Source organism: Annulohypoxylon maeteangense (assembly GCF_022496945.1).
Source record: "Annulohypoxylon maeteangense strain CBS 123835 unplaced genomic scaffold GGS22scaffold_7, whole genome shotgun sequence".
Taxonomy (NCBI): Eukaryota; Fungi; Ascomycota; class Sordariomycetes; order Xylariales; family Hypoxylaceae; genus Annulohypoxylon; species Annulohypoxylon maeteangense.
In genome coordinates this window covers 1,227,163-1,247,044 of record NW_025953254.1, presented here as the reverse complement: position 1 = coordinate 1,247,044, position 19,882 = coordinate 1,227,163, and the positions used below count along the sequence as shown (strand labels likewise).

The 19,882-nt window shown below is 45.7% G+C and overlaps 8 protein-coding genes across 8 annotated transcripts; 4 read left to right on the top strand and 4 right to left on the bottom strand.

Annotated features, from left to right (window-relative positions):
• Positions 1–510: 510 nt before the first annotated feature.
• GGS22DRAFT_188099 (uncharacterized protein) lies at positions 511–1,391 on the bottom strand (the record flags this gene model as incomplete). The annotated part of the gene is made up of 2 exons (XM_047964684.1): positions 511–1,094; positions 1,208–1,391. The coding sequence occupies 2 exons, from the start codon at positions 1,389–1,391 to the stop codon at positions 511–513; spliced, it is 768 nt and encodes a 255-aa protein (XP_047819646.1).
• A 1,677-nt stretch (positions 1,392–3,068) lies between these two features.
• GGS22DRAFT_199973 (uncharacterized protein) lies at positions 3,069–4,241 on the bottom strand (the record flags this gene model as incomplete). The annotated part of the gene is made up of 5 exons (XM_047966368.1): positions 3,069–3,172; positions 3,231–3,312; positions 3,367–3,576; positions 3,667–3,939; positions 4,005–4,241. The coding sequence occupies 5 exons, from the start codon at positions 4,239–4,241 to the stop codon at positions 3,069–3,071; spliced, it is 906 nt and encodes a 301-aa protein (XP_047819645.1).
• Positions 4,242–6,982: 2,741 nt separating this feature from the next.
• GGS22DRAFT_134801 (uncharacterized protein) lies at positions 6,983–7,744 on the top strand. Its single transcript, XM_047958552.1, has 2 exons — positions 6,983–7,351; positions 7,422–7,744. The coding sequence occupies exons 1-2, from the start codon at positions 7,026–7,028 to the stop codon at positions 7,567–7,569; spliced, it is 474 nt and encodes a 157-aa protein (XP_047819644.1). The 5' UTR covers positions 6,983–7,025; the 3' UTR covers positions 7,570–7,744.
• A 725-nt stretch (positions 7,745–8,469) lies between these two features.
• On the top strand, positions 8,470–9,155 carry GGS22DRAFT_162058 (uncharacterized protein). Its single transcript, XM_047961169.1, has one exon. It carries the CDS (start codon positions 8,520–8,522, stop codon positions 9,141–9,143), a length of 624 nt encoding a protein of 207 aa, XP_047819643.1. The 5' UTR covers positions 8,470–8,519; the 3' UTR covers positions 9,144–9,155.
• Positions 9,156–9,687: 532 nt separating this feature from the next.
• Positions 9,688–12,253, bottom strand: GGS22DRAFT_134780 (putative cytochrome P450). The gene is made up of 7 exons (XM_047958551.1): positions 12,093–12,253; positions 11,845–11,930; positions 11,593–11,792; positions 10,769–11,530; positions 10,388–10,704; positions 10,183–10,323; positions 9,688–10,099 (listed from the first exon to the last, which is right to left on the bottom strand). The coding sequence occupies exons 3-7, from the start codon at positions 11,778–11,780 to the stop codon at positions 9,879–9,881; spliced, it is 1,629 nt and encodes a 542-aa protein (XP_047819642.1). The 5' UTR covers positions 11,781–11,792; positions 11,845–11,930; positions 12,093–12,253; the 3' UTR covers positions 9,688–9,878.
• A 767-nt stretch (positions 12,254–13,020) lies between these two features.
• On the bottom strand, positions 13,021–14,597 carry GGS22DRAFT_199972 (FAD-binding domain-containing protein; the record flags this gene model as incomplete). The annotated part of the gene is made up of 3 exons (XM_047966367.1): positions 13,021–13,498; positions 13,566–14,491; positions 14,565–14,597. 3 exons carry the CDS (start codon positions 14,595–14,597, stop codon positions 13,021–13,023), a joined length of 1,437 nt encoding a protein of 478 aa, XP_047819641.1.
• An 895-nt stretch (positions 14,598–15,492) lies between these two features.
• GGS22DRAFT_199968 (putative cytochrome p450) lies at positions 15,493–17,329 on the top strand (the record flags this gene model as incomplete). The annotated part of the gene is made up of 4 exons (XM_047966366.1): positions 15,493–15,610; positions 15,728–15,779; positions 15,853–16,593; positions 16,654–17,329. The coding sequence occupies 4 exons, from the start codon at positions 15,493–15,495 to the stop codon at positions 17,258–17,260; spliced, it is 1,518 nt and encodes a 505-aa protein (XP_047819640.1). The 3' UTR covers positions 17,261–17,329.
• A 626-nt stretch (positions 17,330–17,955) lies between these two features.
• Positions 17,956–19,693, top strand: GGS22DRAFT_134769 (putative short-chain dehydrogenase). Its single transcript, XM_047958550.1, has 2 exons — positions 17,956–18,577; positions 18,642–19,693. The coding sequence occupies exons 1-2, from the start codon at positions 18,120–18,122 to the stop codon at positions 19,219–19,221; spliced, it is 1,038 nt and encodes a 345-aa protein (XP_047819639.1). The 5' UTR covers positions 17,956–18,119; the 3' UTR covers positions 19,222–19,693.
• Positions 19,694–19,882: the final 189 nt, after the last annotated feature.

The following is a 19,882-nucleotide window of genomic DNA, read 5'->3' as shown; positions in this document are numbered from 1 at the left end:
ATTTTACCTAACTAGGACTTAAGATGCGGCCTCCCATTTCACCTATCGAACGAATATTTCAAGGTTAGCGTATAGGACCCACGAACGAAGACGTGGAAAGATGCTGTTGGCGTATGACTAATGTATTAGGTAAGTACCATTCCTAGTCTTACATAAGATAGGGTTGGATTATTAATACGGCGATATCGGGGTTTCCAATATGCCTTCGGACTTACCGGGGTTACTACAGGCCTGCAGTGTTTAGTACCATTGGAGCACATCTCTTTGACCCCGGATTAATTAGAGAATGTTATTACCTAGGCAGGCACCTAATACCTGTACAACTAATTTCCCATCGAGGGGCCGTGGCAAATGAATGTAATTAGGCGTCCCTATAACCCTTTCCTTTTTGCCCAGGGATGAGCTTAGTCAGATATTTTTCTACTGCCTTCTAACGAATGTTTAGAATTTTTTCTGTCGTTCCTCACTGTCGTCCCCAACTCAAGACTACCAGTCCGCAGTATTTCCTGCTCAGTTATTGTGTCCACCACATGAATAACAACCCTTCTGAGACTTGTTCTTGTTGAAGCAAACTCTCAGATATCCCTCCCAGTTACCGTTGTTTGTCATCTCGTAACAGGCTTGCCCTCTATCCTTTGTGTAGGCGTCATTGAGGCCATTATATACGAGAGAGCCTATTCCTGAACTGCTGAGAACGGTCGAGTCGTGGCCACGGTCGGCCCAGTAATGGATATGGATCTGTTCACTGCAGGAGGCATCGTCCGTTCGTCCAGTGATTAGGCCGGCTCTCGCAAGTGAGAACGATGCTGAGAAACCATCCTCATGAAGAGCCAATGCCGTTATTCCGTCGTCGATATCAGTCCCGTTGCTTATGTCATACTTGTCCGTTCCAGCTGTGGCATGTTGAGCGTACAGCTCGCTCCATGTTACAGCATGTGTCGATAGGGACTTCACCTGTGGACCCGCATCTGAGGCGTCTCCCTTTTTGCCAGTGACCCAGCCAACTACTTTGTCTTTTAGCGTCGTGAATACCTGACCAGATGCAGCTACATAGATGCTACATGTAGCGAGAACATATCCATTCAAGCAAATCACTATAATATTGGTAAGCATTTTGTCGTAAAGTAGCTTGGGGAAGTTACAATGAAAGGGTAAAGGCGTCCAAGTGTTATAGGTCGATCCTTATCTACCTAGGTAGGGGACTTACTAGAATAACCGCCATTGGCATCATGGGACTCATAGACGACGAAGTTGCCACGACCATTACAATTCAATCTTTTCTCCAACGTCGGCGTCTCTGGTGCTAGAAGGGTTGAAGAACCTAGAGTCGCAGCGCCGCCGAGTGTACTCCACCACAACGAAGCTAAGAGGGCCAAGTGTAAAAATAACATTGTAATGGTCCGTATGCGAAAAGCTCGCGTCCTGGGAGATAACACTCGTCTTTTCGAGATGAATACAAGACCAAGCGATGGTAGTGATGGCGATAAAGAAAATTATTGTTAGCATACGACGAAGATTGATCCACGGGAGCTGTGATATTGATGGCGTTGCTTCTAGTATTGCAAAGCCACGAAGCGATATCAGCATATAGGGTCTTTTATAGACGCAGGCCAGATCAGGTTGCGTAAGTGATGCTTCGACAAGGACGAGATGTTGTGGATGAGTTAATATCTCATGAACTTGATACTTAGGTACCTATCTGAGAAAGGATTATCATAGGTTAACTACCTAGAATAAACCTGTATGACCTTGTATTAATCAGACCCGCTATGGTTCAATTATTCCAGTGTACAATCACCAAAATGTCTCGTGATCGTACTTGATCTGATGTCAGAAATGACGTTCGAACTATCCTTTAAATTTCTAATATCGAATGCTCTATAGCAAATGATGTTAGGTACCTAGGTAGGTATTGCATGGCATAGAAGACATATCTCCGTCCTGTAACACCCATCTTCACGGCCACGACACTACTTGACATCATCTATTCGACTTTTCCGTTACCTTTGTCTTAGAAGAAATATTAATTATCTATATTCTAGCTAAGTATTTACTCATTTGTTCATCACTCTACCACAGTTCTGATCGCCTTATTTCAATTAATTGCCTCTAACGGTGACACAGCTTTAGAATTCATTAAATAAACTGGACTCGCGATAATATCAGCGACCTTTTGAGTCTTCGAGATGTATCGGAATCTGCTGCGACTGAAGGTCAAATCTAGTTTGATAAACAACGTGTTTTCAAGTAAATTTTATTGTTATTATTCGCTCCGGGTTGGAGAGCATGGAGAATATGGTGAGTAAAGGGGTTATACGGATGCTAAGTAAATTGAGTTAGTGGAGTTTTAGTGGGACTCTGCTATATCTAACCCCTACAGCTATAGGTGGGTTGCACCCTACGAAGATGCCCCCTCAATTTAGCAGTGCGTGATTAGGTACCTAGTACCTAGATAAGCAATTGTATATTTTGCACACTGTATTTGGTCTTGGCTAAAACCGAAACCTGATAGTGATTCATTCACTAAATTCTAGTTAATGGCTGCTATAAATTCAGCCCATTTTAAGGACTCAGCCACTGGAGAAAAACGCCACATGGTAGTAGGATATCTTAATTTACACGGCTTTAGGTCATCAGCACAGCCGCTACAACTACAGTGATTGCCTAGGTGATTTTCAGCACGTCGCACGTCGTTATAGGTGCCTCTAGCGCATCTTGTCTAACGCCCCCACCCCCGCCCCTCACCTCCGACCCCTCTTCGCATGTGAAATTTTCGAAAGTTTCTCATTATCTTCAACCTGCTACTACTTACTATTTTCTCGTATGAGTGCGATCCTCCTTGGTTGTAAATCACATCATGCAGACGATTCCTGTTTCAGGTGGTTTTGGGAAACGTTTCATTTGATTCAAAGCATCGATTCCAAACTCAACTACTTGTCCGTATTTCGCGCATCCATCTACTGTGTTAGCGTCTTTTCCAGTGGCTAAGTCCCTGTGTTACGGCGGTTATCCACTAAAATTCAGAGGTACAGGTACCCGAATTAAAGTTTGCCAGCGAGATCATACGGTCAATCGAAAAGAGCGTTGGCCTCATGCACGGCTTTATCAACAACATCTGGGCTCATTTTTCTAATGACCTCCTCTCGAGGCCTAAATTTGCGCGAATAGAATGCTATCCAAAGGTTTGAATTAACCACCGAGTTCTTCTATACGGGAATGAGACGACGTACCTCCTTCAATGCTGTTATAATCGTATTGCAGGGGCGCATATCGGTCAGATCGTGAGGATGCCTTGAGTTCGATATGGTATACCTATCAAGATCAGACTCTACTTCGTCCTTGCGATATGAACACATGTTAACTTACCTTGAAGTATGGTTGGGTGAGATCTGGGAAGCGAAGGATGCCTATATCTACGACCGTTCTTTCGTGCTTCTCGCTCTTGTAGAAGACAGTACCAATGCTCGTGATTGTGGCGCCAGTCCACGCAACTATTTCGGCGAGCTTCGTGATGGGGACTGGGGTCGTACTGAGGATGTCGGCATCCTGGATCAAGTTATGGAACCATAACTCAACCTATCGAGATCATGAGTAACAATACAAGATAAAGAGAAGGGTAGCGCTTCATGCCTTCTTGATAATGGCTGCATCTGGACTTCCATCGACTTTGAATATGTTGGCCACCTTGCTAGATAACGTATCGCAACGATTGACAACATCGCCAAAAGGCTCAACGACGGAATTGTTCAAAAAGGCCGTTTCAACAGCGCTCCATTTTCGTTTTTCAGGTTTCATTTTTTCGATCATCATTACTGTTGCAGTGATCATGACCTTCAAATTTTTATCCATCTTTCGAACTGAATCACTGGTGAGTTGTCCATAGGCTGGGGCGAGATCACATCGAAGGAAGTCGTCTCGGGTGGCGAGGCGGTGCTTAATCTGTGAATTCTACATTAATATCTATATACTTGAAGAATCTAGGAAGCGGAGTATCACAAACCCACTTTCGAAGGTTCAAAATCGTCGAGGACCATCTGTATAGTGTTCTCGTTCTGAACGAAAATGTTGGTGGATGCGAATGCAGAGCCCCCATCTCCTCCAGTTGCATTTCCGCCCGTTAAGTCACCGGTTCTAATGCTGCCGTGGACATTGATCTCCTTGTTAACTATGGGGGCATTGCCATGGGTAACTGCATTGCAACTGGTGCTAGGGTCACCGTTACTGTCGTTTTGGCAAGACATCGTGTGATGGTTCGAAAAATAAATGATGGGTGAAGGGTGAGAATGGGAACCCAAGCAAATTCGAGCCTAACGCATACCTATATCGGCAAAGTATCCCCTGCTATACAACCACATACAGCCACATTATGGCTGCGTTGCTAGTTATGTGGAGTGGCTCAAGACGCTCGAGGGCCGACATACACGCTACCCTTCTTGCACATTTCTTCCACCTAGTCACGAGTGGGGATAGCTTAACTCCCCTCAGTAACGTCATCGGATTCGATGCGATAGATGTAGTTCGACACATATACGCATACCTAGTATACAGATACTAAGAAAGTCCTAATCTAAAAATTCTCTCATGCTCTAAGGGGCTTGAGGACTATTAGAGGAAGCCAGGTGGTACAGAGGAGTCAGTACAAGTTCACTAGATGGAGATGCGCAGGTAATATGGCGCCGTAAATTATGGTATTTGATTTCCTGGACACTGATCTGTACTAGTCTAGGAACAATGTGTAAACTTGACCACCATAACTGTTAGTTATCTTGCCGGCACACCATATGATATCCTCCTGATCATTGGTCCGTCGTCCGCTAGTCTTAACGGCGCCGTCAATTTCCTGATCCATAATTCAGCCGAGATTCCTACAGAGGATATGGGTTGTGTGAATGGGGGTCTTACTGGTGACTAAGTCCAGATTAGAAAGTGATTCCGGTGGAAAGGTTTCCAGCGCTGGCAGAACCACCGCCAGCACCATTACCGAGAGTGGCACCGTTGCCGACTCCACCGCTGATGTTTCCGCCATGAGCATCACCGGTCTTGTTGTCGCCGGTCGTGATAGTCTTGTTGGCGTCATGGCTATCACGGACAGAATGGTCATCAACGGTAGAGGTAGAGTGATCATGAAGGTTAGAATGACCCTGGGCCACCTTGCCTCCAGCAGGGACGTTGGCTTTGTTATAGGCAGGCATTTCGAACGTTCGGTTGAAGTGTTTGAGTAGTAAGTTCTTGGTTTGGAGAAGTTGCTGATGATGGTGGATTGTATGAGGATTACGACGCGGATTCGAGTCGGACTAAATAGTATCTGAGATCTCTTGTTTAGCCAGTCTCTCTTACCTCCCTTCCATCCTCATCCCGCGTCAGGCATCACGTTCGTGTAATGCCCAACCTGAAGGAGGGTAGGATGATATGAAGAAATATCTTGGCTCCCTCCTTTACTAGAAGATCATGCCATCCTGAGCCAGTCCGGAGGCAGTTTCTGATATCTTCTCCTCACGAAACCAAGTTTCACTCCAGCTGAAATCAATGAGTTGGAGCGGGTCGAAGATTTTCGAATTAGAATAGAACTATTGGTGCTTAGTATGTGATATCTTTGATAATTTTACATTATGTTACGTATGTTGTTGGTTTCATGACCCTTGAGTTTATGCCTAAGATCGTGGGGAGCTTTTCCGAAGCTTGTGACGACGTTCACTCTTTTGGTACGCCAACCAGGACTGCAGAGACTGAAGCAACTTGGAACAAGCTGATCCGCTTTCGATGGTCTTCCATGAGCAATACCTACTTTAGGTAGGTACCTAATCGAATGTTGCGGATCGACTGCCATTTTCCGTGACATTGGGTTTATTCTAGTCCGAATACCTATTTTGATGATAGACGATTGGTTTAGCTTACTAAGAGCTCTGTAATTGTAATCCTACATACCTACTATCCAACTCATGGAGAAAGTCTATAATTTCTAGAAATAATGGTTGTGTGAAAGCCTATAAGTAATTAGAGTTGCACCCAATAGTCTGTGCCTTAATTCAAGGTCTTCATGTAATAGACGTCTGAGAGGGCGAACGTGGATATCACATAAGACAGGATCAGAACCAAGGCCACGAGCCCCGCGTCGTCTGGTATCAATCTCAACCATATCCTTTCTTTTCGACGCCAAGTAGGAATGCACCTTTTGCATAAATTCCTACAGCAAGGTCAAGCCGTCGTGGAGGGTATCTGTAAAGGGAATGTAAGCTGCTATATCAACTTACGATGCGTAGGAACTCGGCAAATCAACTTCAACGTCAATATCGTGTTGATAGCAATCACAATATCAACCAGTTGCATTGATAAAGTGCAACGCTGCCGAATTTACGAATTCACGGATCACCACCGGATCTACCACGTTCCAAACAGAAACAGAAGCCGCGTACCACCTACGTGACTGGGCACTTGGTAGGTTGCACGGACGCGTCGGTAGTCCGGCTTCGTTGCCAACCTCTGAAAGCTGTGAGTACCCGGCCGGAGCCTCACGTGGGTCCTTCTTCACACCTGATCCGATTCCTCATTCGCGTTTGCCATACCCCTCCTTGTCGTCGATTAAGGTCCATAGTTAATTATCCTATGCCAACCTCATATTGATTGACCTTGAGAATGTGTGGTCTGATTGGTTAAGTTTCATAGAGACAATCCCCATGGGGAAATTGGATTTGAAGGTCAAGGAATCAGCTCAGCTGAAATATGCATATTTGACAAGGATGAGTGGACTAATTCCGGGAAACTTTACATCCAGCCTTACCTTACGTAGCGTCAATGGTGGGGCACATAATCTACATAAGCTTCTTGCCCAATCGAATTTAAGCAAACCGCATCGGTGACACAGCCTTCTCGCGGGCGCTAGGATAACCCCGCTTCCAGTTACGGGTAGGCGCATTTGACCCCCAAATTTGACGACAAGTCCATTCCGGCTCTTGCAGAAAGTCTCAGGAAGTAAGGCACCTTAACCATCCATCCTGCCTGCCTGCCGTCTTCGAGCTCATGCCTAAATGAGGCTACATTACGCAATTCCCAAGATTCGTCCGAAATCGTGCCTGATCACATATTCACATGCCCGAATACTTCCTCCCAGGTTCGCACATTTCAAACAGACTCAGTTGTTTCTATCTCACCAGACTATATTACATGAATTATACCTAAGGAATTTGCTAACAGCATCACGGCCTTGGTGGGGACATCTTCAAAGGTGCTTCCTATGTTTGGAAGCACGCACCTCATCATATCTACCCCTTTGCAACCGACCCCAAAACTATACCCAAATGAATAACTTTACCTACTTACAAAGTAGGAAGTCGCTTATAGTAGGCGCACTATGGTGGGTCATGATGCCACAGTAGTGAACCGTAGGTTTGCCGTCATCTCTAACTTCGCCCTGCTTCTGATAGTAGACAACTCGCTCGTCGCCCGCGCTTGTGTTGCTCTTGCCGCCGTCGTAGACTTGTCCGTTTGCAAAGGGTATTCTTGGCGGTTCATGTCTGCATGGCATTCGGCTGGGAAGCTCAGCTTCTCGCCCTTCGAGTTGTCACGGTTTAACGCAAGGAGATATTTACCCTCTATGAAGTAGTAAGTAAGAGAAATACTCAAACAGATATACGTCAGTCTAGAAGAGGGGCTTTACCGCTATGAGTGATAAGGATAAATTATCACGGCAGCATCGTCTTGTGCAATGCATAGGTACTACCTACAAAATACCAATAGTGAAATAGACATTTAAGAATAGGTTTCATTTCGGCTTGTTTTCTTTGTAATCATATTACCACAATCCTCAATCTGTACGTATGAGTTGAATTTATACCGTGAGTCCGTGACAGCGTGATCTATGCCAATTACCCCTGAATTCTGCCAATAAATGTCAGACAGTCGGCAGGGATTGGTCTTTGGTAAAAAAGAATTGGACTTGCCCAGTGCGCGATTAGATAATCAATCGCTTGATACTGTATTTGGTTTAGGCTTAGGCTTAGACCTAATAGCGATCTGTCCGCCTATAAATCCACTAAGATATAGCGGATACTTCGCTAGGTTCTAGGGGTTAAGCCACTGAGGAGGAGCGCCACACCGTACAAGGATTTTTGAAATTACACGGTTTTGGCCCTTGAGCAAATGTGCTAAACTTTTGACCCGAACCTTCGTAGGCTAAAACCGCGACCTGACAGGAACTCATCCACTATCTTTTAGTGAATAGCCGCTATAAGTTAAGCCTTTTTAGGGAGCTTAGCTACTACCTACCTAGTAGTAGATAAGAACGCCACACAGTTGCAAGATAGGTAGGTACTTAATCCGTTCTAATTCTTACCCAGCCAATGCTGACTAATTTTACATCAGGACATCTATTGATGTAACACCCCGTCCACAAGAATATCCACTCCAATATATTGCTGACGTAATGCTCTATGGCTGTGCTACCTACTGGCTTGGTCAATTGAAACTGATAATGTTCTACAGTACCTTTTAAGCAAGTCGTCGTCCTAAACATTATCTGCATAATGTTAGATGCATGGTTCTCTAACAAGCTCGCACCCGACGGCGACGTCAAGGATGGTTGCCATCCTGACGAAGCAGAGGCTCTGAAGAAGTACCTCCGTCATGAAATAACAGCTGAAGAAGCCGCGCATGCCATCTCGCGACCTATAGAGAATAGTAGCAATCCAGGCGAGGACTTACCGCGTCTTTGGGATCTTCTTATCGACGCTCTGCTCGAGCTGCCATTGGATAATACCAAGCGATTGATTACACTCATTCAAACCATCGAGAATCTACCAGAACCTGATATGACGGCTGTAGAAGAGGGAAAGCGGCCAGCTCATGGCAAGCTCTGGCGCGGGCTGCCGGGTTTTGGCCATCTTTACGCGGACATTCATCAATCAACCGACTGGCGCGAAGAGGCTCTCGAAGCGGAGGCAACCGAACGCAGGAGACTACGGGAATATCATATTAGGAAAGCAAAAATAGAAGCACAGCTGGTAGCAGAAGGACTGGCTGGCATCCCCATAGACTGGGGTTACGAGACCGTGACGGACGCGCTAGAAAGAAAAGATGCTTTGCTCGACGTCGAGATTCCTGCTGCGGCCGAGTGGCTCAGCATTGCAGGGGCGCGCTTCTGGGAGTGAGCTACGAAAAATGAGGAGAGCTGGGCTTTGGACAGACAGAGAGACCTCTGGCAAGGAGGAAAGGCAATGTCAGTTGAACGATACTCATTCTGGCGCAATCGTTTGAAGGAAGTCCAAAAGCAAAGTGATTTCGCGTTCTACTTCGCAGAGAGGGCACTACAGTCAATGAAACGGGAATCTAAAGCTACATCGTAACTGAATCAGGAATGAATCATTCTCGTCGCGTGCGAAGTCAAGACGATTATACGAATATGAGACTACAGAATGAAGGTGTCGGTTTTTCATCCGAGACCCACCTCCCCTTCGACGATACCGCCTTAACTCCATGATTTCAACAACATCCTTGCGGCGTAAGATGAGTCATGATGCGCACGTACTTATGGGATTAATCTTACACGATATGTAATTGCCGGCAACCTACGAAGGTTCATGCCAAAAGTTTGGACCATGTGCAGCGTGCGCTGGTGGCTGAAAGCCGTGTGAACTAAAATAAAATCCTACCGTGTGGCATTTTTATTTAGTAGCTAAGCTCCTTAAATAAGCTTAAGTTATAGCGATCACCCACTAGAATTTAGTGAATAGATCGCTATCAGGTAGCGGTTCTAGCCTAAACCTGATACAGTATGAGATAGCTGCTTACTAGGTATCTAGGTCCAAACTTTTGGCCCGAACCTTCGTAATCAGTTTTCTTTCTAGGTACGAATCAATGTGATATTCATTACGCCTACCATAATCCTACCACATCTTCCGCCACCTAACCTTCATATCCCTATCGGGGGGTGACGCCACCGCATTTGCGTATTCAATGTCATCCAAAGCAGGCCGGTCTGAATGTGACCCATCTGGCATGACCCACTCTATAAATTCTACCTCAAACCTCGAGAGAATCATGGAAATCGCAAGTAGTACCTCTGCATTGGCAAAATAGCGTCCAGTACATATAGAAATACCGCCGCCTACATCGTCGAATCCTCGCAATAGCATGAGTATCTGTTTACAGGCTCATATTTGGGGGGATGGTACTTCGAGAGAAACTCACCGTAGGGAAAGAATGACCCCGACTTGCCAGCGATGGAAAATTCCAATGCTTTAGTAACATGGCCCATTTCATTCATTGTCTCTACTTCTTTCACGTGGCGGTAACCCCAAAATTCTGAGGCTGGATGGTCTGGCTTACCCCCTGTTCGCAGATATTGTTAGTCTGGTTCGGTCAAGGGGGGGATAAGAATGTTAAAACACCATACAGACAGACTCGTCAAGATGAGCAACTTCAGTCGGAGCTAGGACTACAGATCCTTTGGGCAAGGTATATCCAGCAATTGTGACAGGTTCTGTTGATGTTCGAGTAATCAGAACCCCTACGTGGAGGCGCATTACTTCTGTGAATACCGATTGCAGTAGCGGCAGAGACGTAACTTTCTCCTGATCTAGGTATATACCATCAGTCTGATTTGCGCTTCTTGCCTGCTCAACTTCGCTCTTAACTGCTCGGTACAAGATAGGATCTTTGAGCAGTTCAAGCATAACCCAGGTACAAACGGGAATAGCGTTGGCGTGTACTCTGTATACAAAGTGAATTGGGAGTTAGCGTGCTGCAAATCACTAGCTGGAGGGTGTGAACCTACCCATAAAGAAACAAGGCAAAAGCGCCGCCGATGCTCTCAGTAGCGAAGTTGAAATCCTTTGCCCACCGGGCCAATCCTTTTGAGACCTGGGTACCAAACACTGGCTCCCAGTCGACCCCCTGATCCGGACCAGTCAAGTCGAACTCACGATCAGCGAGTTCATACCATTTACGACACATGCTATTGAACTTATCCCGGATACGCACGTCTCGTCTATTAAGCCAAGTTGGAAGACCGAAGGCCAGCACTTCAGGAACCTTCTCGTATTGCCAGAAGGTATCTATGAAGTCGGGATTGAGATCGATAATGCTTGGACCCATTACTGCTCTTGTCGCTGCAGCTACCATATTTGATTTGAAAAAGTCGGCAATCCGAATGTTCTCAACCCATTCATTGACGGGGAAAACAGCCAGCTCCTGGGCAAAGAATTTCTGGAAAGACGTGCCGAAGGCATTGACTTGACGGGCACCAATCAAGGTCTCGTCGTGCATGCGATGGCTTTCGTACCAGATACGCTTTTCCGGGGGAGGTCGCCCATCGCTTACCCGGCGCGGCAGAGCAGTAGCACCTGACCTGTCTGCATAGAAATTTGACATATCCTTTGGTGTGTATCCTGCCGCATTCTCGAGTATGCTCAGGATCCACGGTTCCGATGTGAATGACGATCGGAAGATGGTAGAGACATTATTGCCGCCCGTAATCAGGTAAATCTTCAACGGACCGAGCTGGCACTGTACAATGGGTGTCTGGCTTAGGGCTTCTCTGAGACAGTCACACTTTGGTAAGAGAAATTCTAGGCTGAGCTGAATATGTTTCAGACTTACTTTACACGCTCAATAAAGCGCCTTTTGTTAGTCATAAACTGCCAGCCATTGGTGAAGAATGGAATTGTCTCTCCGAGTCGTGGAGGGTGTTCCAAGTTCTTTGATGATTTCTTCTTGTCCAATAAGGTTGCCCAAATAGGAAGAAGCAGTAATAGAATTCCCAGTACTATGCTAATAAGCTCAGGCATCTCGAAGGGTATCTGCAGATAGGTTTTAGAATAGTTCCTAAATGGTGAGTGATCCAATATATACCTAAGTTGATACCTATTAGGTAGGTACGTGATGGAACACAATGCCTGGATCTAAAGCAACTCTAAGTGGCACTCATAAGTCTATCTCTATAGACTATTGTTAATTCAGAATAGCGACGACTTCTTGTCAACTTTTCCCGTTAAAGGTAGGAGTGAGAAGATTGTCCTCTCATATTCAACAATCTTCTCACTCCCAGGTACAAGTACGTGGCTTCTCGGTAGGAACGTGTATATACTAGCATTACTCACATCGTTGACCAGTCAAGTAATACAAGAAGCCTCATATACCGTGTCTTCGGCAAAGAAACCACACCATTACTCCGCATGGCGTGGACAAGGTGTATGATAATCCGCCAAGAAGAAATACAACTGAGACCGTAGTCTCCAATATTCCTTCAGATGTTCCACTGTTAGCATCGATTTTCAATCCGCCGAATTGCGCCATCTTGAGAGCCTGCCTTAATCATACACTGGGAGTAAAAAGCCTCTGATTCATTGTTAAGGCCGGGAAGATATTAAATAGGCAATTAGCAAATCGGAAAAGAGGTATGGTGGAACCCAACGAGGGCAAATGATTCAATTGGCTTTATAGAGCCTCACCGTCACCTTATTTAGCGCCGAGTGGTTGCGGGACATGATCCATGCTGACTGCGTCATTTATCGGCATGTATGAATAATTTGAAAGTACTACTGTATCACAACATGAAGCACAATATATTGGATTATGTCGCTAATAGCCTTACGTCTCCCATGCAAGCACGAACATACGTGCATGAGAGAGTTCTTATCTCATCCAGAGTGGCGAATTAAACTATCTACCGGACTGTTCTAGAACAGCCAGGTGAGTACCACGTGCTATTCACTTACCACTCGGGCTGTTAACCTAGGTAGGTGGCTACTTGTAGTGACGCGTGTTGAAATGTGTGCCGTAGAAGCGCCACATCGCCTCGGTCCAACTACCTTTAACAGCCAGACTATCTGCGAGTGGCGTCGTATCATGGCTTAAGTTGTGATACAACAGTAGGTACTTAACAGTATTATTTTATGTTTCACAAATCACTTGGCTGGCCACCTTTATGAATTGTCTCGGATAGTACAAACGCCTCTTATCCCTCATTCGCCCGGATTGGTTTCATTACTACCCATTATGAGGTACCTACTAGGTAGGTACTATATTTCATTTGGGAATCTTAAAACCCGGGACATAATTGGCGAAAACGCCTTTAGGATCATACTCTCTCTGCACCTTATCCAACATCTCGGCACTGGCTTGCCCATAGCTTGCGATTGGATCCTGCCACGCCGCAGCATAATTGAGGTAAAGAAACGGATCCAGATCACCAAGCCCTCCCACTTCCTGCTTGATATCCTTTATCAAGGCTCTCATTGCTGTACTGACTCTCCCATCATCATCACTTTCAGACCAAGTGATGCTTAGTAATATCACCATTAGAGGCTTGTTTTGCTTTTCATCTAAACCGAGCGCGTTATTCTTGGCATGTCGAGCATAGATGACCGGCGGAAGTGGCTCGAATACCACACTCCATACAATACCCGGAATATCCCGAATGGAGCTCACACTGGCATTCCAAACCCCCACGGTTGCGTTGATAGCCTCAACCGTGGGGCTAATTGTAACTGTGGCGTACGCAGCACTAAAGCAGGTACCTATTCATTAGTCGCTACTTAACTAGTTCGAACAAGACTCGTCGGCAAACATACCGCATCCCATTAGCCTGTAACATTTCCGTCTCGGCTGACAGATCCGTCATATTGGTAGTCCTCAGCGTGCTGCTCAGCGATGGGATCTTGAGGAGCTGCTGGAATGCAGCAGGATTCGCCTCATCCTTCGTATACTCCATGCTATTGATAATGAATGACGTGTTTCCACTGTACCCAAAGGTACCTATCAGTGATGAGTTCTCATCATAAGTAGGACGGGTGCTAAACTCGGCAAGAGCGGCGATCTCTTCATCGTGTGTAGACATGGAGAGTTGGACGTTGCCCCCCCAGAGACTGCCCTGCCGGAAGGATTGCATATCAACCCGGGTGACTATGCCAAAATTGTTCCCGCCTCCGCGCAGGGCCGATAAAAGGTCCGGATGTTCATTCTCATTGGCGTTAATGACCGACCCGTTGGCAAGAACCGTCTCGAAATTGATGACTGTGTCACAAGTCCATCCGTAGCGCGGGCCAAAGTAGGAAATACCACCACCGAGACTCAGACCTGCTACGCCGACACTCGAAGTCCGGCCGCCTACAACGCTAAGATTATAGTTGTCGAGATAAGCATACACAGAGCCCCAAGTCGCACCAGCTCCAACAGATACCATAGAACCGTTTCGGTTCTTAGTAATGGCGTCTAGACCCCTTAAATCGATTGTAACCCCCCCTTGGATGTTGGATGCTCCAGTAAAGGTTGAATGCCCGCCAGACCGGACAGCAAATGGGCAGACTGGACTTAGAGAGGTACCGCTAGTGAGAACCTTCACGGTTATTGAAACGTCATCAGTCGTCGTGGGGGAAACTATGCATTCAGGATGTATACTCGTTTGCTGCAAGGTAAAGTAGGACATTAGGGAAGCCGCATATGCGTCAACTCCCGGAAAAATCACCTTTTCCTTCAGCAAAAGGGACAATGTGAGGCACTAGGTAGGCATGAGGTATGTTAGCAGCCGTGTAGTATTAAAGCTTAATTAAAATTTACGTCATAATACTCACACAGACGCTTGCGACACTTGTAATGTTAGCCATCTTGGATCGATACTGCTTCGACAAGTCGTGCTCTGAATAGCAGTCTCTGTCTAGTCGGATCGGTTCCTTTTCTATAGATTTCACTTTGCTTTCTACGCTAAATGCTTACCACACCTCACAAGTTGCGAATTTGAAATCTATTTTCAATAATACATAAAAAGCATCCTTTCTTACGCCTCAGGGGCTTTCGTTGGGGGCCATTCGAAAGATGAAGGGATTCTCAATACGCGTTCAGAGGTTTTCAAGGCAGCCTACCTACCTACCCATCTATCACAGTATTCTCGTCAGAACTCGACATTTGCGTCTGCAAGTCGGTGAGTTACTACAAGAATCCTCCAGATGTGACCTGAATGATACCGTGATAATCTCCTGAGCGTTGCCAGAATAGGGCTGCATCCGAGTTGCGAGCTGCATTGCATACTCCCTAGGTCGGTAATACCTTCCAACATCTAGACGGTTCACATATTCAATATTAAGTCACACACTCCAGCCTTGCTTCAGTATCACAGCACTGATGGTTGCATCATGTTCCAATGGACGGGACGCGTACCATCGCGAGTACGGCCAGAATCGCACCTAGAGGAGCTGGGTACCGTCGTTGAAATCACTTACTTCTCTATCGATGCTAGGTAGTTGATACGGTTTCCAACTCTTAGAGTCACTCGTTCCACGAGCAGTCATATACCTAGGTAATTTGCAAAAAAGATTTAGTTGGTGTGCTTCGCATTTATCCCACCTCTGCATTGGCTACACATGAGAAATTCGATACCCGTACTCACCCTTTCTGTCTTCGGAATCAATCAACTCGTCTGCAATCATGTCATGGACTCCTAATTCAACGGACGTCTCAAACGTCAACTTCACCCGGTCGAAATTAGACCCAGGGTTTCTCACCATGATACAACTCATCGTTTTCTCGTTAATTACGCTGTTTACTTGGCGGGTCTGGAGGTTTACCGTATCTCCTATGCTGAATCCTTCCCATCCCAAGGAGTTTCCCAGCTGGGTTCCATGTAAGGACTTCATCAGCAGAAGTATCTATTCTATTTATACTAATACCGTCGCTTTCTAGATATTGGTTAGTGGTTACGTCCGCTATGCTATTTATAGCGCTGACTTCGTATGATCAGGTCATGCCGCAGCTTTCTTTTGTAACTCGAATGGTTTGCTCGCTTCAGCTAGGTAAGGCAGATAGAGAAACCCCCGTGATAATTTCCATGCAGAAAGAGATGTCCTAGCTTACACAGTCGGTCAGGAAATACTTCAATACTAATGAGCCATTTGCCTTAACTGTTCTGGGAATGACTTTTTATGTCGTAACACAGGCGAAACACTCTGCCGAAGTGTACAAGAGCACAGATACACTCTCTTTCGAAGACTTTGTACAGGGGCTTATGAGGACTAATGGAAATGATCTAGATGTCATCAAAGTCATGTATTCACCACTGTCTATTGACAAGGCAGGATTTCCTAACCCTCAAGGTGATTCTCTTGGTGTTCTGGCACAGAAGATGCATATCCACCAACTTCATCCCGGTCAAAACTTGCTCGTTCTCCAGAAACGCGTTCAAACGTGGATTCATGGCCACTTGAGTCTAAGGGTACTCCATGATACATGTACATACGCTAGTCCTAAAGGCCTAGCCAGTATCGAGCTTCCGCTCTATCAATGGTGTTCTGAATACTTCGTTCGGCTAGGACAACAGGTATATTTCGGGGAAATTCTCGATAAGATCGACCCTGGCCTTCCGTCTGCCTTTCTAGAATTTGACGAACTTATCTGGAAGATGTTGTATCAGTACCCAAGTTTTCTTTCACACGACATGTCAAAGCCGCGGTCTCGAATTATCGCTTCACTAAACAGATATTTCAGGATTCCCCGAAGCCAAAGGGAAGATGGTGCCGCCTGGTTAATCAATACCATGGAAGACGAAGCTAAATCTCTTGGGATTGACGACGATAATTTAGCTGTTCTGGTTTTTCACTTATACTTTGCGTTAGTCTCTCTACATTATGTCCATCTTCCGTGTTACAGGTTTGCTAATAATAAACCAAGCATAAATACAAATACCCGTAAGACGGTATTCTGGGTGCTTACCTACCTCGTCCACAATCCATCTCTCATGAGGGCATTCCGCGAGGAAACTGGACCAGCATTTGACGGCCACAATCTAGTAGACCCTTTCTATATTCAAGATCCCGTGAACTGCCCCCAAGTTGATGCGATTTGGCATGAGACGTTACGACTTTCTGGGTGGTCAGCCTCAGTAAGGTTGATAAATCAGGACACCGTCATCGGTGGGAAGCTGATGCGGAAGGGCAATCGAGTTCTAGTTCCACATAGGCTTTTACACTTCGACGAGAGCATATTTGGTCAGAATATATATGCTTTCCACCCTGAACGATGGCAAAAAGAGAACCTCACGCGGAGCCCCTCTTGGCGGCCGTTTGGGGGCGGCAAGACCATGTGCAGCGGTCGTTTTTTGGCCCGGTTCTCGGTTACTACATTCGTAGCTACACTTTTGCGACGATTCGATATCGAAAAGGTTGGAAATTCACCGTTTCCGCAAGCGGATCAGGGTCGACCGGTTCTCGGTATTATGTCGATTAAAGAAGGACATGATTTCAATGTGAAACTCACGCCAAGAGAGGCTGTACGCTAAATGAGCGTATTCATAGCTTAAAATCAGACTTGCAATGAAACAGGCTTTACGTCGATATCGAAATACGTGATATCTCACATGTCACCAAAATTGGTATTTTATCGTTTTTTGCAAACGAATTATTTCCAGGGTCTCTCCTGCGAAGATCTTAGCCAATCATCTAAACCATGTGTGGTGGGTACTGATTACGTACTTAAAGCCGTGTGAATTTAAATTGTCTCGTACCGTAGCTCATTTTCTTTAGTGGCTACGCTCCCTGAGTTATAGCGATGATCCACTAAATTATAATGAGCAGATCGCTATTACTACGCAGTCTTAGGTCAAGATTGATACAGTACCCATCCATAAATTGCTTATTTGATTACTCAGCTGGGCACTGAAAGCGAGAGAAGTCTAAAATTTTAACTAGCCAAGGCAACAGATGGAGGTATCATTTACAGAATCTAGATCCCAACGCAATTTCCAAGATGGAAAGGTACCTAGGTAGAAATCAGCCCACCTAGATCATACCTAGGCAGTAGGTAGAGCCTGCTTCACACGAAAAGTATGTCCTTCAAGAGGTAACGCGAAAAGCAGGCTGGGAAGGGACGGTGGCATAATATTAATTTAATCGGCTGTAGTGGGGGTTAGGATGGTAACACGACATAAATGGCCGCACACTAGGCCGGGCGCATACCTCCAACGCAAGGGATAAGCTCCTTGCTTGAAAGAGCCTTTCCGTATAAACCGAAAACTTAACTTCAAAGAAATTTCAATTCGCCCAGTTACCTATTAGCTACGCTACCAGGCCGATAAGAGGAAAAATATCTACAATTCTCTTCACACCCACTAAACATAGTGATCGCATTCTTGTGCGGAAATGTCTGCTGTCAAGGGGACGGTCCTGGTCACCGGTGCCAACGGCGGCCTTGGGAGCGCTATTAGCGACCAGCTTGTTTCGCAGCCCAAGTTTGCTAACTATCATGGCCTCTATACAGTTCGCGATGCAAAATCAGCACCTTCTCTCATGTCAATACTGTCCAAAAACCCATCGCATTCTCACAATGTTATTTCCCTTGATCTAGCGAATCTCGACAGCGTTCGTAAGGCGGTTGATGATATCAACGCCCGCGTTGAAGCAAAAGCTATCCCTCCAATCCAAACGCTCATTCTCAATGCTGGCTTCCAGGATTTCGGCAAGCCGATGTGGACTGATGACGGCTTCGACATGACATTCAGTGCAAACTACCTTGGCCACTGGCTGTTGACGCTGCTGTTACTGAAGAGTATGAACAAAGACACAGGGCGCATAGTCGTTGTTGGAAGCCAGTCCCACGAGTAAGCCTCTCATCATTCATCAGGCCATGATATCCTTATGCTAACTTACGGCTTTACCTACTAGTCCATACGACAAACGAAATGAAGGTACCCAGGCCTTCGACGGGGATTACAAGACTTTCGTACACGATGAGGCTAGCTTCGAGGCAATAGCTAAGGGCACCTGGAGTTCTGCTCAAGAGGATCCGTCTTGGCGCAGCGGATATCGTCGCTACGGTGCAGCTAAACTATTCTCCATCATGATGATCCATGAGCTCCAGCGCCGCATGGATCGCGATCCGGTACTAAACAAGGTCAGTATCTTAGGCGTCGACCCGGGCACCATGACAACCGGTCTCCAGCGCCATGCAAACTGGATCATTCGTGTCTTGATGTTTAAGATCATCTATCCCATCATCGCAATTTTCATGCCAAACGGCCTAGTAAGAAGCACAGCAAAATCTGCATCGCAAGTTCTCGAGGCCGCGTTTGAATCAAACCCCACCTATGGCGAGTTTCCCAAGGACTCATACTACTTTGATACAAAGCCTTTTGAGACCAGTACCGAATCCAAAGATCTACGAAAGCGAGACTTAGTCTGGAAAGAGAGTGTGAAATATGCGCACTTAGAACCAGGTGAAACGATCCTAGCTGATTGGCAGTAAGTCGGAGACTGGCAGAGTATTATGAGGTTTTCTCGTATCTTGTTATTACCTACCTAGTTAGTACGCTCTCTGGAAAATTCAGATGGAGATCATTTCAAGTGCCAAAAGCCATCGCACCAGCGCAGCTAACGATTCAGTACTAGAGAAGTACGTATACTAACCGTTACTTAGGTAGGGGGTAGGTAAAATGCAGTGTTGAGTGGCACAAAATGGTCACGAAAAGATACGTACATATTTTACCGACCAATCAATTAAGGAGTGTAGCAATATCTAAGACATGAATGCATTTACATAAATAATCCCCGGCACCCCGATCTTACAAGACAAGGCGTGTCTTTATCAGATAAATGTACCTTTTTTTTTCTTTTTGATAGCCAGGTTCCTACATTACAAACCCACCGGTCTCATCATATTTAATACAAAATCCTTCCGCAATTATTGACCTCTTCTCAATCAGAGCGCAGTATCAGAATTAAGGGGTGGTATCACAACAACTTGGTAGCACAGCGTCGGCGCTGGCTACATATTAATTACCTACCTCGGCTGCTGGCAATGTTGTTATGAAGTTCACATGAACATCCAAATAGCGAAAACTTATATCTACCTACCTATTTTAGGAAGGCAGTATTAACATCCTTTACCAAGTTACGTAGACTGTAGA